Raw genomic sequence first — 14,169 nt, forward strand, 5'->3', positions numbered from 1 at the left:
CACCTGTTGTGGTTGAGTTGACTGAAAACATGCATGTAATTGTTTGCGCTCCAGGAACACAGCGCATGCGCATGTGAGATCGTGGGAGCGGAGCTTCGCTACAAACTGGTGCAGTTTTAAAAATTCCTCGACACCATGGTCAAGCTGTGACGAAGTCGACCTCAGAGTCAAGCGGTGAGGAAAGAGCGGTCTGTTGGACAACCACATAACCATCATTGGAGACATGTGACATGTCCCTGAGGCTGGCAAATAGATTGATGGATGATATTTTTACTGACTGATTTATATGTGAAGGCTATGTATTTATTTTATTTATAACACAACTAAATGACAAAATACATGCATCTATTATCATATTGTTTTTCTCATTCATTCATGTATTCAGTCATCCATTAATTCATCCATTCAGTCTTTCATGCATTCATTTGTTTATAGGGAATCTACAGTTCAAAACAACACCATAGTGGTCACTCAACCACTATTCTGGTAAATAGATGAGGGATGTGGTTCGAGAAAAGTAACCGCTGTCGGAGATCTATTGATTAAAGTAATGACCATCCAAGAGATCAACATTATAGTTTACTACATTTTCAAGCTGTAAAGTGTTTGTTTAGATGTATATTGTTTCAAACAATGTCATAAAAAGTACATTTTGGGTTCTGTTGAGGTAAGACAGGTGGACTGAGCTCATGAGGCCTTTAAAAGTGATATATTCTTCAAGAATCAATAGGTAGGCTGTTTATCATTCATTTATGCATGTGGCAATCGCAGAAAATGCCCCTTTAACAAAGCATATCCAAGACGATGAAGTGTAGTGTTATTAGGAATTAGGATTTAGGTATTTGCCTACGATAATGTTATCACAACACCTTAGCACATTGGTTTATTTAGTCTCTCGTAAGTAATAAATAGTCAAATGTTAATGTTAGCCTGACTATTCAGATACAGACGTCATAAAATGCTGGTTGATTTCTATCTATATCAGTTATAATCAACATTTTAATTCAAATGTATAGACATGAATGGGATTAAAGACAGAAGATGCCAACAGAACGAGATCATATTAAATCCTCATCTCTCCTTCCCTCTCACAGACACACGCACGCACGCAGACACACAGAGAGAGAGAGGGAGAGAGAGAGAGAGAGAGAGAGAGAGAGAGAGAGGGAGAGAAACAAACAAGCAAACAGCAGTTTTGTGATTAACAAACAAACATTGTAGGCCTTCCCTTAGTCCATAAAAGTGCCATTAGTTAAATATTGGTGTTTATAAAGACATAAAGAGCACTACTGCATTCATTGTAAAGTTAAGGGGTCAATATTCTCTCTCTCTCTCTCTCTCTCTCTCTCTCTCTCTCTCTCTCTCTCTCTCTCTCTCTCTCTCTCTCTCTCTCTCTCTCTCCTTCACGTTTGAGCCTATGAGTTACATTTTTTAAACCCACTTAGGACAATGTGCCTCCTACGAAAGAAAACTCGAAACATGATGAGAAGGAAGTGGAGCACAAGAAAAGAGAAATCCGGTCTTGCGGTTCACTAGGCAAAACTTTCCCAAATTCATTCATTTTAACTCTTAATTTAGCGAGATACCCTTTCACTTTTTCTACATCCTTTCAATCCTCACTATTTAAATTAATCCGCAGATATGGGATCAGAACACAAACCACATTCTGACTGGTGGATTTTTGCAATATACTGGCAACAGGTAAGTCAACAACATGCTATCATTTGATCACTGCTTAAGGCTTCAATGAATTAATTATTTTCAGGATTATATTCAACTAACAATGACCATCTGCTGCAGATCATCTAACTACCCTAAAAATGGCAATTCAGATGATCATTTGGATGAGCGCCTTCCTCTGCCTCGTGCAAGTTTTCTCGGTGCCCATGCCTTGCCAGCTACAAGGACAGCTGGTGCGATCAACCCACAACCTACTGAGAGACATGGTACATTTTTTAAATTACTGTAGACTTGAGATGTATTATCCAACGAAGTTTAACTGAATAGCTCAACGTGAAACATGTGTTTTCTCTTTCTTTCAGGGGGGTCATTTTCCTATGGAGTGCCTGCAGGACAATGTCTTCATGGAATTCCCAGCCACGGCATTTGCAACCTCCGGCGGGCCACAGGTAAGGGCAAGCGATCATATCCAAGTGGTCATTACAGCATGAAAGCGTATTTGCAACCGTTAGGATCAGAAAGTAGAAAACTTTAAACTGCCAATTATGTTATTTGAAATTATTGTTGTTGTCCCTTTCAGTTGAGCAGCAGTGGTGCTAAGGCTATTTATGAGACATTGAAGAATATCGACACATTGTTTGGAACTGACGAACTGCCGACAATGTGGGACCAACAGAAGTTGGAGTATTTTCAGAACATTGTCTACCGTCAGATTGAAGAGAGCAAATGTGTGAGTACCTACCTATGCCTATACAGATAGCTTAACTGTTTAAGTCTGGTATGGTGATGTTTGAATTATTTTCTTCTTGTGTCAGATGATGGGGAGTGTGGATACACGTGATTATCTAGTCAGGGAAAAGGCGCTGAATACATACTTTAGGAGCATCGCTGCTGTCCTAAAATAAAATGTAGGGTGCAAGCAAATACACTATAATGGATACATTTTAATTATTATTCATCGCCTGCCTCTTTCTTCCTTTCTGGCAGATGATGAGCAGTGTGGATACAAGTGATTATCCCATCAGGGCACAGGGCCTGAAGACGTACTTTGGGAACATTGCAGCAGTCCTAAAAGAAAAGGTAGAATATAGGTTGAAAACAAATAGACACATTGTTTTGATAATATCTCTACATAGGACAATATTACCCTACATTGCCCTAACAGTTTATTTTCATTTTCACAGAAATTCAGTTACTGCGCCTGGGAAGTGGTTCGAAAAGAATTCCTGTACACTCTAGAATTCATCCTGAAACACAACTCTGATAGCCTTCTGTGGTCCAACAGAACATGAATTTGAACTTGCAGATGTTTTTTACTAAAGTGTTTTACAATTGTGCTTGATTTTAAAAGCCTTCTATTCTACAATCATGCAATGTGCAATGTCCAACAGCAATATTATACATGTATTTATTTATTTATATATTTATTTATTTATCAAGATTATTCATTTATGTAGGCCTATTTTTGAAAGTATTTATTCATCTATTTGAAAATTGTGCCTGTTGTTGCTCTTCATCAAATGTTAAGTTAATAAAAAAAATATTATTTGAAATATTGTTAATCTGAGTGCTCATTCTGTATCCAAGTCTGTCGGTGTGTTTTAATGAATTTATTTTTTATTTCACCTTTATTTATTAACCGTGTAGGACAGTTGAGAACAAGTTATCATTTACAACTGCGAACTGGCCAAGATAAAGCAAAGCAGTGCGACAAAAACAACAACACAGAGTTTTTTAAAGGTTCATCATTTTTTATTTCACCTTTATTCATGCAGGAAAGCTAGTTGAGCACAAGTTCTCATTTACAACTGCGACCTGGCCAAGATAAAGCAAAGCAGTGCGACACAAACAACAACACAGATTTACACATGGAATAAACAAGCGTACAGTCAATAACACAATAGAAAAAAAGAAAGTCTATATACAGTGTGTGCAAATGGCGGGATCCGTTAGCTGCTCAAATAGCTGATGTTTATAGTTAGTGAGAGAAATATAAGTCTCCAGATTCAGCGATTTTTGCAATTTGTTCCAGTCACTGGCAGCAGAGAACTGGAAGGAGAGGCGGCCAAATGAGGTGTTGGTTTTGGGGATGACCAGTCATCTTCAAATAATATTTTTGCAGGATTCTTCTTGCGAATGATTTTGCCGAAGATTGTATCTCCGCCGGGCTGGACAACCTGAGCTTTTGCTATCTCTACATACAAATCATTAAAATCCAGACGGAAAAGATTTACACAAGAAGCAACCTAATATCACACAGTCAAACTCTCAGTCATTTAGTAAGTTCACCATTCTGCCACTCTCACTGTTAAACATCGCACAGTGTTCAACACAACGGCTCCGAACGAAGTTATCCATTTTTCATTTGGAAGAGTCAGCTTTTTAAACCAACATGGCTCAGTTTAAATTGTTTTTACATTGTAGTAAAACTAAATCTCATTTGATATGCGTTTTGACATGAAATTACTACATTCTGTAGCAATTAATGTTTTTTCCCATTAAAATGCGATTTGATTAAAGTTAATGCCTTCAACTGCTGGAGCGCGTGCTACGGATGGGTGTTGTTATGGTGACCAGTGAGCTGAGATAAGGCGGAGCTTTACCTAACAGAAACTTATAGATGACCGGGAGCCAGTAGGTCGGGGTCTGGTATATATATATTCTGTGCTCTCCAGGAACACAGCGCATGCGCACGGGAGATCACGCGATTGGAGGTTCGAGACAACCTGGTGCACTTCAAGAAATTCCTCGACAGCAGAGTCAAGCCATGAGGAAGAAGTGGTCTGTTGGAGAACCACATAATCATCATTGGAGACATGTGACATGTTTCTGAGCCCGGCTTATAGATTGATAGCTCATACATTTACTGAATGAATGATTTATTTATAAACATTGGTTGACTGACATTTATATGTGAAGGCTATGTATTTATTCCTTTACAATAAAATCAAATAATTATTCTCTCATCATTTTTATTAATTCATTTATATATTCAGTCATTCATTCATTCATGCATTAGTTTGTTTATAGACTGACTTTTTTAAAGGAGCAATCTGCTGTTCAAACAACACCAAAGCGGTCACTGAACCACTATTTTTCTCAATAGCTGAGGATTGGGGTTGGAGAAAAGTAACCATTGTCAAAGAACTAAGGATGAAAGGAATGTCCATCTATGAGATAAAAGTTATGGGTTAGTTTGAACTACATTTGGAAGCTATACAGTGTGTGTGTGTTTTTTTTAAACATTTACATGGTATCAAAAAATGGCATAAACATTTCTAATTTGGGGTTCTGATGAGGTAAGAGAGTAGTTGAACTAATCTCATGAGGATTGTAAAATTGATTTACCTACGATAATGTTATCACAACACATTGGCAAATTGGTTTATTCTTATAGGCCTGCTCTTCTCTCCGAACGACGAAATATTCAAATGTTCATGCTAGCCTTGAAAGGGTTGAGTATCTACCTGACTCTGTTCTGTTCTGCTTATACACACCAGCATCCGATCAGTGCGGGTGGACGCAGTTTATGCGCTAGTGCGCTTTTTTGCACCTGTCCGCTATTTGGTGTGCACAATTTGATGCTCAATATATCTCATTATTAGACCTCCATTTATTTTTATTGTATTATAGGATGTTTTATGTAACCAATGCTTTCACTCTCTGTACCACAATGTTTAATTTATGGATACTATTCCAAAACAGTTCACTTTTTGATATTGATATGACTTTATTTCAGGTTGGACATTTTACAGTTTTGTGTCTAAAAGAAAAGTCGAGCGCATGTTTCCAGAGCATGTTTCCAAGAACACACAGGTAAGATACTGAAATGTATCATGTAGCAAGATATGGATAGAATAAACTAGAGTGTATGATTTTATTGCAATTTCAAAATTATAAATTGGAAGTTTAACCATAGAATTTATGAGACTTCCTAATGCCTAAAACCTTGTTTTATTTTATACAGGGCGAGGACGTCTCTGTGGTTGCATTAGAGGCTTTGGAATAAATGGCCCAGTTATTTAACAGCCTAACTCCTGTCACATGGAACAAAGAAACACTGAACCTGTTCAAAAACAGGTGAACTAGTTAAGTTTAGAAATTGGAGGGATGCGTAAGTATGATCCCTCATGTTGTAGCCTAAGTTATATTTTGGGGGCAGACAATAATTGGCATAGGTCTTTAACTTGTGATTTAATCTAAGCGATATTTTTTTAAATTTTCAGTACTTTTCTTAATTAAGACGGAACGAATTCACTCACAACCATTTGATATTGTCTTCAGGTCGGGTGTGGTGTTGGGGCATCCTCTGGAGATGGAGGGTCAGTTACTTCAGGCAAAGGGTCTCTGAACCGTATTTCAACAAGCTGAACACCATCTTGAAACAGAAGGTGGATCCAATATCAAATGCACTCGAAAATAGGCTAAATTAATCAGAGGAAAAGTTCTAGATCACCACAAATCGGATGAATTTCGCTGAAACTTGGAACTTCCAAGCGCCGTTTCTTGTGTCGTCGGATGCGTTGGCGCTGCCCCTTTTGTGGTTGAGTTGACTGAAAACATGCATGTAATTGTTTGCGCTCCAGGAACACAGCGCATGCGCATGTGAGATCGTGGGAGCGGAGCTTCGCTACAAACTGGTGCAGTTTTAAAAATTCCTCGACACCATGGTCAAGCTGTGACGAAGTCGACCTCAGAGTCAAGCGGTGAGGAAAGAGCGGTCTGTTGGACAACCACATAACCATCATTGGAGACATGTGACATGTCCCTGAGGCTGGCAAATAGATTGATGGATGATATTTTTACTGACTGATTTATATGTGAAGGCTATGTATTTATTTTATTTATAACACAACTAAATGACAAAATACATGCATCTATTATCATATTGTTTTTCTCATTCATTCATGTATTCAGTCATCCATTAATTCATCCATTCAGTCTTTCATGCATTCATTTGTTTATAGGGAATCTACAGTTCAAAACAACACCATAGTGGTCACTCAACCACTATTCTGGTAAATAGATGAGGGATGTGGTTCGAGAAAAGTAACCGCTGTCGGAGATCTATTGATTAAAGTAATGACCATCCAAGAGATCAACATTATAGTTTACTACATTTTCAAGCTGTAAAGTGTTTGTTTAGATGTATATTGTTTCAAACAATGTCATAAAAAGTACATTTTGGGTTCTGTTGAGGTAAGACAGGTGGACTGAGCTCATGAGGCCTTTAAAAGTGATATATTCTTCAAGAATCAATAGGTAGGCTGTTTATCATTCATTTATGCATGTGGCAATCGCAGAAAATGCCCCTTTAACAAAGCATATCCAAGACGATGAAGTGTAGTGTTATTAGGAATTAGGATTTAGGTATTTGCCTACGATAATGTTATCACAACACCTTAGCACATTGGTTTATTTAGTCTCTCGTAAGTAATAAATAGTCAAATGTTAATGTTAGCCTGACTATTCAGATACAGACGTCATAAAATGCTGGTTGATTTCTATCTATATCAGTTATAATCAACATTTTAATTCAAATGTATAGACATGAATGGGATTAAAGACAGAAGATGCCAACAGAACGAGATCATATTAAATCCTCATCTCTCCCTCCCTCTCACAGACACACGCACGCACGCAGACACACAGAGAGAGAGAGGGAGAGAGAGAGAGAGAGAGAGAGAGAGAGAGAGAGAGGGAGAGAGAGAGAGAGAGAGAGAGAGAGAGAGAGGGAGAGAAACAAACAAACAAGCAAACAGCAGTTTTGTGATTAACAAACAAACATTGTAGGCCTTCCCTTAGTCCATAAAAGTGCCATTAGTTAAATATTGGTGTTATAAAGACATAAAGAGCACTACTGCATTCATTGTAAAGTTAAGGGGTCAATATTCTCTCTCTCTCTCTCTCTCTCTCTCTCTCTCTCTCTCTCTCTCTCTCTCTCTCTCTCTCTCTCTCTCTCTCTCTCTCTCTCTCCTTCACGTTTGAGCCTATGAGTTACATTTTTTAAACCCACTTAGGACAATGTGCCTCCTACGAAAGAAAACTCGAAACATGATGAGAAGGAAGTGGAGCACAAGAAAAGAGAAATCCGGTCTTGCGGTTCACTAGGCAAAACTTTCCCAAATTCATTCATTTTAACTCTTAATTTAGCGAGATACCCTTTCACTTTTTCTACATCCTTTCAATCCTCACTATTTAAATTAATCCGCAGATATGGGATCAGAACACAAACCACATTCTGACTGGAGGATTTTTGCAATATACTGGCAACAGGTAAGTCAACAACATGCTATCATTTGATCACTGCTTAAGGCTTCAATTAATTAATTATTTTCAGGATTATATTCAACTAACAATGACCATCTGCTGCAGATCATCTAACTACCCTAAGAATGGCAATTCAGATGATCATTTGGATGAGCGCCTTCCTCTGCCTCGTGCAAGTTTTCTCGGTGCCCATGCCTTGCCATCTACAAGGACAGCTGGTGCGATCAACACACAACCTACTGAGAGACATGGTACATTTTTTAAATTACTGTAGACTTGAGATGTATTATCCAACGAAGTTTAACTGAATAGCTCAACGTGAAACATGTGTTTTCTCTTTCTTTCAGGGGGGTCATTTTCCTATGGAGTGCCTGCAGGACAATGTCTTCATGGAATTCCCAGCCACGGCATTTGCAACCTCCGGCGGGCCACAGGTAAGGGCAAGCGATCATATCCAAGTGGTCATTACAGCATGAAAGCGTATTTGCAACCGTTAGGATCAGAAAGTAGAAAACTTTAAACTGCTAATTATGTTATTTGAAATTATTGTTGTTGTCCCTTTCAGTTGAGCAGCAGTGGTGCTAAGGCTATTTATGAGACATTGAAGAATATCGACACATTGTTTGGAACTGACGAACTGCCGACAATGTGGGACCAACAGAAGTTGGAGTATTTTCAGAACATTGTCTACCGTCAGATTGAAGAGAGCAAATGTGTGAGTACCTACCTATGCCTATACAGATAGCTTAACTGTTTAAGTCTGGTATGGTGATGTTTGAATTATTTTCTTCTTGTGTCAGATGATGGGGAGTGTGGATACACGTGATTATCTAGTCAGGGAAAAGGCGCTGAATACATACTTTAGGAGCATCGCTGCTGTCCTAAAATAAAAAGTAGGGTGCAAGCAAATACACTATAATGGATACATTTTAATTATTATTCATCGCCTGCCTCTTTCTTCCTTTCTGGCAGATGATGAGCAGTGTGGATACAAGTGATTATCCCATCAGGGCACAGGGCCTGAAGACGTACTTTGGGAACATTGCAGCAGTCCTAAAAGAAAAGGTAGAATATAGGTTGAAAACAAATAGACACATTGTTTTGATAATATCTCTACATAGGACAATATTACCCTACATTGCCCTAACAGTTTATTTTCATTTTCACAGAAATTCAGTTACTGCGCCTGGGAAGTGGTTCGAAAAGAATTCCTGTACACTCTAGAATTCATCCTGAAACACAACTCTGATAGCCTTCTGTGGTCCAACAGAACATGAATTTGAACTTGCAGATGTTTTTTACTAAAGTGTTTTACAATTGTGCTTGATTTTAAAAGCCTTCTATTCTACAATCATGCAATGTGCAATGTCCAACAGCAATATTATACATGTATTTATTTATTTATATATTTATTTATTTATCAAGATTATTCATTTATGTAGGCCTATTTTTGAAAGTATTTATTCATCTATTTGAAAATTGTGCCTGTTGTTGCTCTTCATCAAATGTTAAGTTAATAAAAAAAATATTATTTGAAATATTGTTAATCTGAGTGCTCATTCTGTATCCAAGTCTGTCGGTGTGTTTTAATGAATTTATTTTTTATTTCACCTTTATTTATTAACCGTGTAGGCCAGTTGAGAACAAGTTATCATTTACAACTGCGAACTGGCCAAGATAAAGCAAAGCAGTGCGACAAAAACAACAACACAGAGTTTTTTAAAGGTTCATCATTTTTTATTTCACCTTTATTCATGCAGGAAAGCTAGTTGAGCACAAGTTCTCATTTACAACTGCGACCTGGCCAAGATAAAGCAAAGCAGTGCGACACAAACAACAACACAGATTTACACATGGAATAAACAAGCGTACAGTCAATAACACAATAGAAAAAAAGAAAGTCTATATACAGTGTGTGCAAATGGCGGGATCCGTTAGCTGCTCAAATAGCTGATGTTTAAAGTTAGTGAGAGAAATATAAGTCTCCAGATTCAGCGATTTTTGCAATTTGTTCCAGTCACTGGCAGCAGAGAACTGGAAGGAGAGGCGGCCAAATGAGGTGTTGGTTTTGGGGATGACCAGTCATCTTCAAATAATATTTTTGCAGGATTCTTCTTGCGAATTATTTTGCCGAAGATTGTATCTCCGCCGGGCTGGGCAACCTGAGCTTTTGCTATCTCTACATACAAATCATTAAAATCCAGACGGAAAAGATTTACACAAGAAGCAACCTAATATCACACAGTCAAACTCTCAGTCATTTAGTAAGTTCACCATTCTGCCACTGTCACTGTTAAACATCGCACAGTGTTCAACACAACGGCTCCGAACGAAGTTATCCATTTTTCATTTGGAAGAGTCAGCTTTTTAAACCAACATGGCTCAGTTTAAATTGTTTTTACATTGTAGTAAAACTAAATCTCATTTGATATGCGTTTTGACATAAAATTACTACATTCTGTAGCAATTAATGTTTTTTCCCATTAAAATGCGATTTGATTAAAGTTAATGCCTTCAACTGCTGGAGCGCGTGCTACGGATGGGTGTTGTTATGGTGACCAGTGAGCTGAGATAAGGCGGAGCTTTACCTAACAGAAACTTATAGATGACCGGGAGCCAGTAGGTCGGGGTCTGGTATATATATATTCTGTGCTCTCCAGGAACACAGCGCATGCGCACGGGAGATCACGCGATTGGAGGTTCGAGACAACCTGGTGCAGTTCAAGAAATTCCTCGACAGCAGAGTCAAGCCATGAGGAAGAAGTGGTCTGTTGGAGAACCACATAATCATCATTGGAGACATGTGACATGTTTCTGAGCCCGGCTTATAGATTGATAGCTCATACATTTACTGAATGAATGATTTATTTATAAACATTGGTTGACTGACATTTATATGTGAAGGCTATGTATTTATTCCTTTACAATAAAATCAAATAATTATTCTCTCATCATTTTTATTAATTCATTAATATATTCAGTCATTCATCCTTTAATTCTTTCATGCATTCATTTGTTTATAGACTGACTTTTTTAAAGGAGCAATCTGCTGTTCAAACAACACCAAAGCGGTCACTGAACCACTATTTTTCTCAATAGCTGAGGATTGGGGTTGGAGAAAAGTAACCATTGTCAAAGAACTAAGGATGAAAGGAATGTCCATCTATGAGATAAAAGTTATGGGTTAGTTTGAACTACATTTGGAAGCTATACAGTGTGTGTGTTTTTTTTAAACATTTACATGGTATCAAAAAATGGCATAAACATTTCTAATTTTGGGTTCTGATGAGGTAAGAGAGTAGTTGAACTAAACTCATGAGGATTGTAAAATTGATTTACCTACGATAATGTTATCACAACACATTAGCAAATTGGTTTATTCTTATAGGCCTGCTCTTCTCTCCGAACGACGAAATATTCAAATATTCATGCTAGCCTTGAAATGGTTGAGTATCTACCTGACTCTGTTCTGTTCTGCTTATACACACCAGCATCCGATCAGTGCGGGTGGACGCAGTTTATGCGCTAGTGCGCTTTTTTGCACCTGTCCGCTATTTGGTGTGCACAATTTGATGCTCAATATATTTCATTATTAGACCTCTATTTATTTTATTGTATTATAGGACGTTTTATGTAACCAATGCTTTCACTCTCTGTACCACAATGTTTCATTTATGGATACTATTCCAAAACAGTTCACTTTTTGATATTGATATGACTTTATTTCAGGTTGGACATTTTACAGTTTTGTGTCTAAAAGAAAAGTCGAGCGCATGTTTCCAGAGCATGTTTCCAAGAACACACAGGTAAGATACTGAAATGTATCATGTAGCAAGATATGGATAGAATAAACTAGAGTGTATGATTTTATTGCAATTTCAAAATTATAAATTGGAAGTTTAACCATAGAATTTATGAGACTTCCTAATGCCTAAAACCTTGTTTTATTTTATACAGGGCGAGGACGTCTCTGTGGTTGCATTAGAGGCTTTGGAATAAATGGCCCAGTTATTTAACAGCCTAACTCCTGTCACATGGAACAAAGAAACACTGAACCTGTTCAAAAACAGGTGAACTAGTTAAGTTTAGAAATTGGAGGGATGCGTAAGTATGATCCCTCATGTTGTAGCCTAAGTTATATTTTGGGGGCAGACAATAATTGGCATAGGTCTTTAACTTGTGATTTAATCTAAGCGATATTTTTTTAAATTTTCAGTACTTTTCTTAATTAAGACGGAACGAATTCACTCACAACCATTTGATATTGTCTTCAGGTCGGGTGTGGTGTTGGGGCATCCTCTGGAGATGGAGGGTCAGTTACTTCAGGCAAAGGGTCTCTGAACCGTATTTCAACAAGCTGAACACCATCTTGAAACAGAAGGTGGATCCAATATCAAATGCACTCGAAAATAGGCTAAATTAATCAGAGGAAAAGTTCTAGATCACCACAAATCGGATGAATTTCGCTGAAACTTGGAACTTCCAAGCGCCGTTTCTTGTGTCGTCGGATGCGTTGGCGCAGCACCTGTTGTGGTTGAGTTGACTGAAAACATGCATGTAATTGTTTGCGCTCCAGGAACACAGCGCATGCGCATGTGAGATCGTGGGAGCGGAGCTTCGCTACAAACTGGTGCAGTTTTAAAAATTCCTCGACACCATGGTCAAGCTGTGACGAAGTCGACCTCAGAGTCAAGCGGTGAGGAAAGAGCGGTCTGTTGGACAACCACATAACCATCATTGGAGACATGTGACATGTCCCTGAGGCTGGCAAATAGATTGATGGATGATATTTTTACTGACTGATTTATATGTGAAGGCTATGTATTTATTTTATTTATAACACAACTAAATGACAAAATACATGCATCTATTATCATATTGTTTTTCTCATTCATTCATGTATTCAGTCATCCATTAATTCATCCATTCAGTCTTTCATGCATTCATTTGTTTATAGGGAATCTACTGTTCAAAACAACACCATAGTGGTCACTCAACCACTATTCTGGTAAATAGATGAGGGATGTGGTTCGAGAAAAGTAACCGCTGTCGGAGATCTATTGATTAAAGTAATGACCATCCAAGAGATCAACATTATAGTTTACTACATTTTCAAGCTGTAAAGTGTTTGTTTAGATGTATATTGTTTCAAACAATGTCATAAAAAGTACATTTTGGGTTCTGTTGGGGTAAGACAGGTGGACTGAGCTCATGAGGCCTTTAAAAGTGATATATTCTTCAAGAATCAATAGGTAGGCTGTTTATCATTCATTTATGCATGTGGCAATCGCAGAAAATGCCCCTTTAACAAAGCATATCCAAGACGATGAAGTGTAGTGTTATTAGGAATTAGGATTTAGGTATTTGCCTACGATAATGTTATCACAACACCTTAGCACATTGGTTTATTTAGTCTCTCGTAAGTAATAAATAGTCAAATGTTAATGTTAGCCTGACTATTCAGATACAGACGTCATAAAATGCTGGTTGATTTCTATCTATATCAGTTATAATCAACATTTTAATTCAAATGTATAGACATGAATGGGATTAAAGACAGAAGATGCCAACAGAACGAGATCATATTAAATCCTCATCTCTCCCTCCCTCTCACAGACACACGCACGCACGCAGACACACAGAGAGAGAGAGGGAGAGAGAGAGAGAGAGAGAGAGAGAGAGAGAGAGAGAGGAGAGAGAGAGAGGGAGAGAGAGAGAGAGAGAGAGAGAGAGAGAGAGGGAGAGAAACAAACAAGCAAACAGCAGTTTTGTGATTAACAAACAAACATTGTAGGCCTTCCCTTAGTCCATAAAAGTGCCATTAGTTAAATATTGGTGTTTATAAAGACATAAAGAGCACTACTGCATTCATTGTAAAGTTAAGGGGTCAATATTCTCTCTCTCTCTCTCTCTCTCTCTCTCTCTCTCTCTCTCTCTCTCTCTCTCTCTCTCTCTCTCTCTCTCTCTCTCTCCTTCACGTTTGAGCCTATGAGTTACATTTTTTAAACCCACTTAGGACAATGTGCCTCCTACGAAAGAAAACTCGAAACATGATGAGAAGGAAGTGGAGCACAAGAAAAGAGAAATCCGGTCTTGCGGTTCACTAGGCAAAACTTTCCCAAATTCATTCATTTTAACTCTTAATTTAGCGAGATACCCTTTCACTTTTTCTACATCCTTTCAATCCTCACTATTTAAATTAATCCGCAGATATGGGAT

At 37.9% G+C, this 14,169-nt stretch overlaps 2 protein-coding genes across 2 annotated transcripts; both read left to right on the top strand.

The window, feature by feature from the left end:
- Positions 1–1,820: 1,820 nt before the first annotated feature.
- LOC106594533 (interferon alpha-7-like) lies at positions 1,821–2,972 on the top strand. The gene is made up of 5 exons (XM_082976119.1): positions 1,821–1,946; positions 2,043–2,129; positions 2,261–2,410; positions 2,668–2,760; positions 2,865–2,972. Exons 1-5 carry the CDS (start codon positions 1,821–1,823, stop codon positions 2,970–2,972), a joined length of 564 nt encoding a protein of 187 aa, XP_082832245.1.
- A 5,103-nt stretch (positions 2,973–8,075) lies between these two features.
- On the top strand, positions 8,076–9,227 carry LOC123743454 (interferon alpha-7-like). The gene is made up of 5 exons (XM_082976120.1): positions 8,076–8,201; positions 8,298–8,384; positions 8,516–8,665; positions 8,923–9,015; positions 9,120–9,227. The coding sequence occupies exons 1-5, from the start codon at positions 8,076–8,078 to the stop codon at positions 9,225–9,227; spliced, it is 564 nt and encodes a 187-aa protein (XP_082832246.1).
- The last annotated feature ends 4,942 nt before the right edge of the window (positions 9,228–14,169 follow it).

The sequence above is a fragment of the Salmo salar genome, chromosome 06 (genome assembly GCF_965601325.2).
Source record: "Salmo salar chromosome 06, fSalSal1, whole genome shotgun sequence".
NCBI classification, from domain to species: Eukaryota; Metazoa; Chordata; class Actinopteri; order Salmoniformes; family Salmonidae; genus Salmo; species Salmo salar.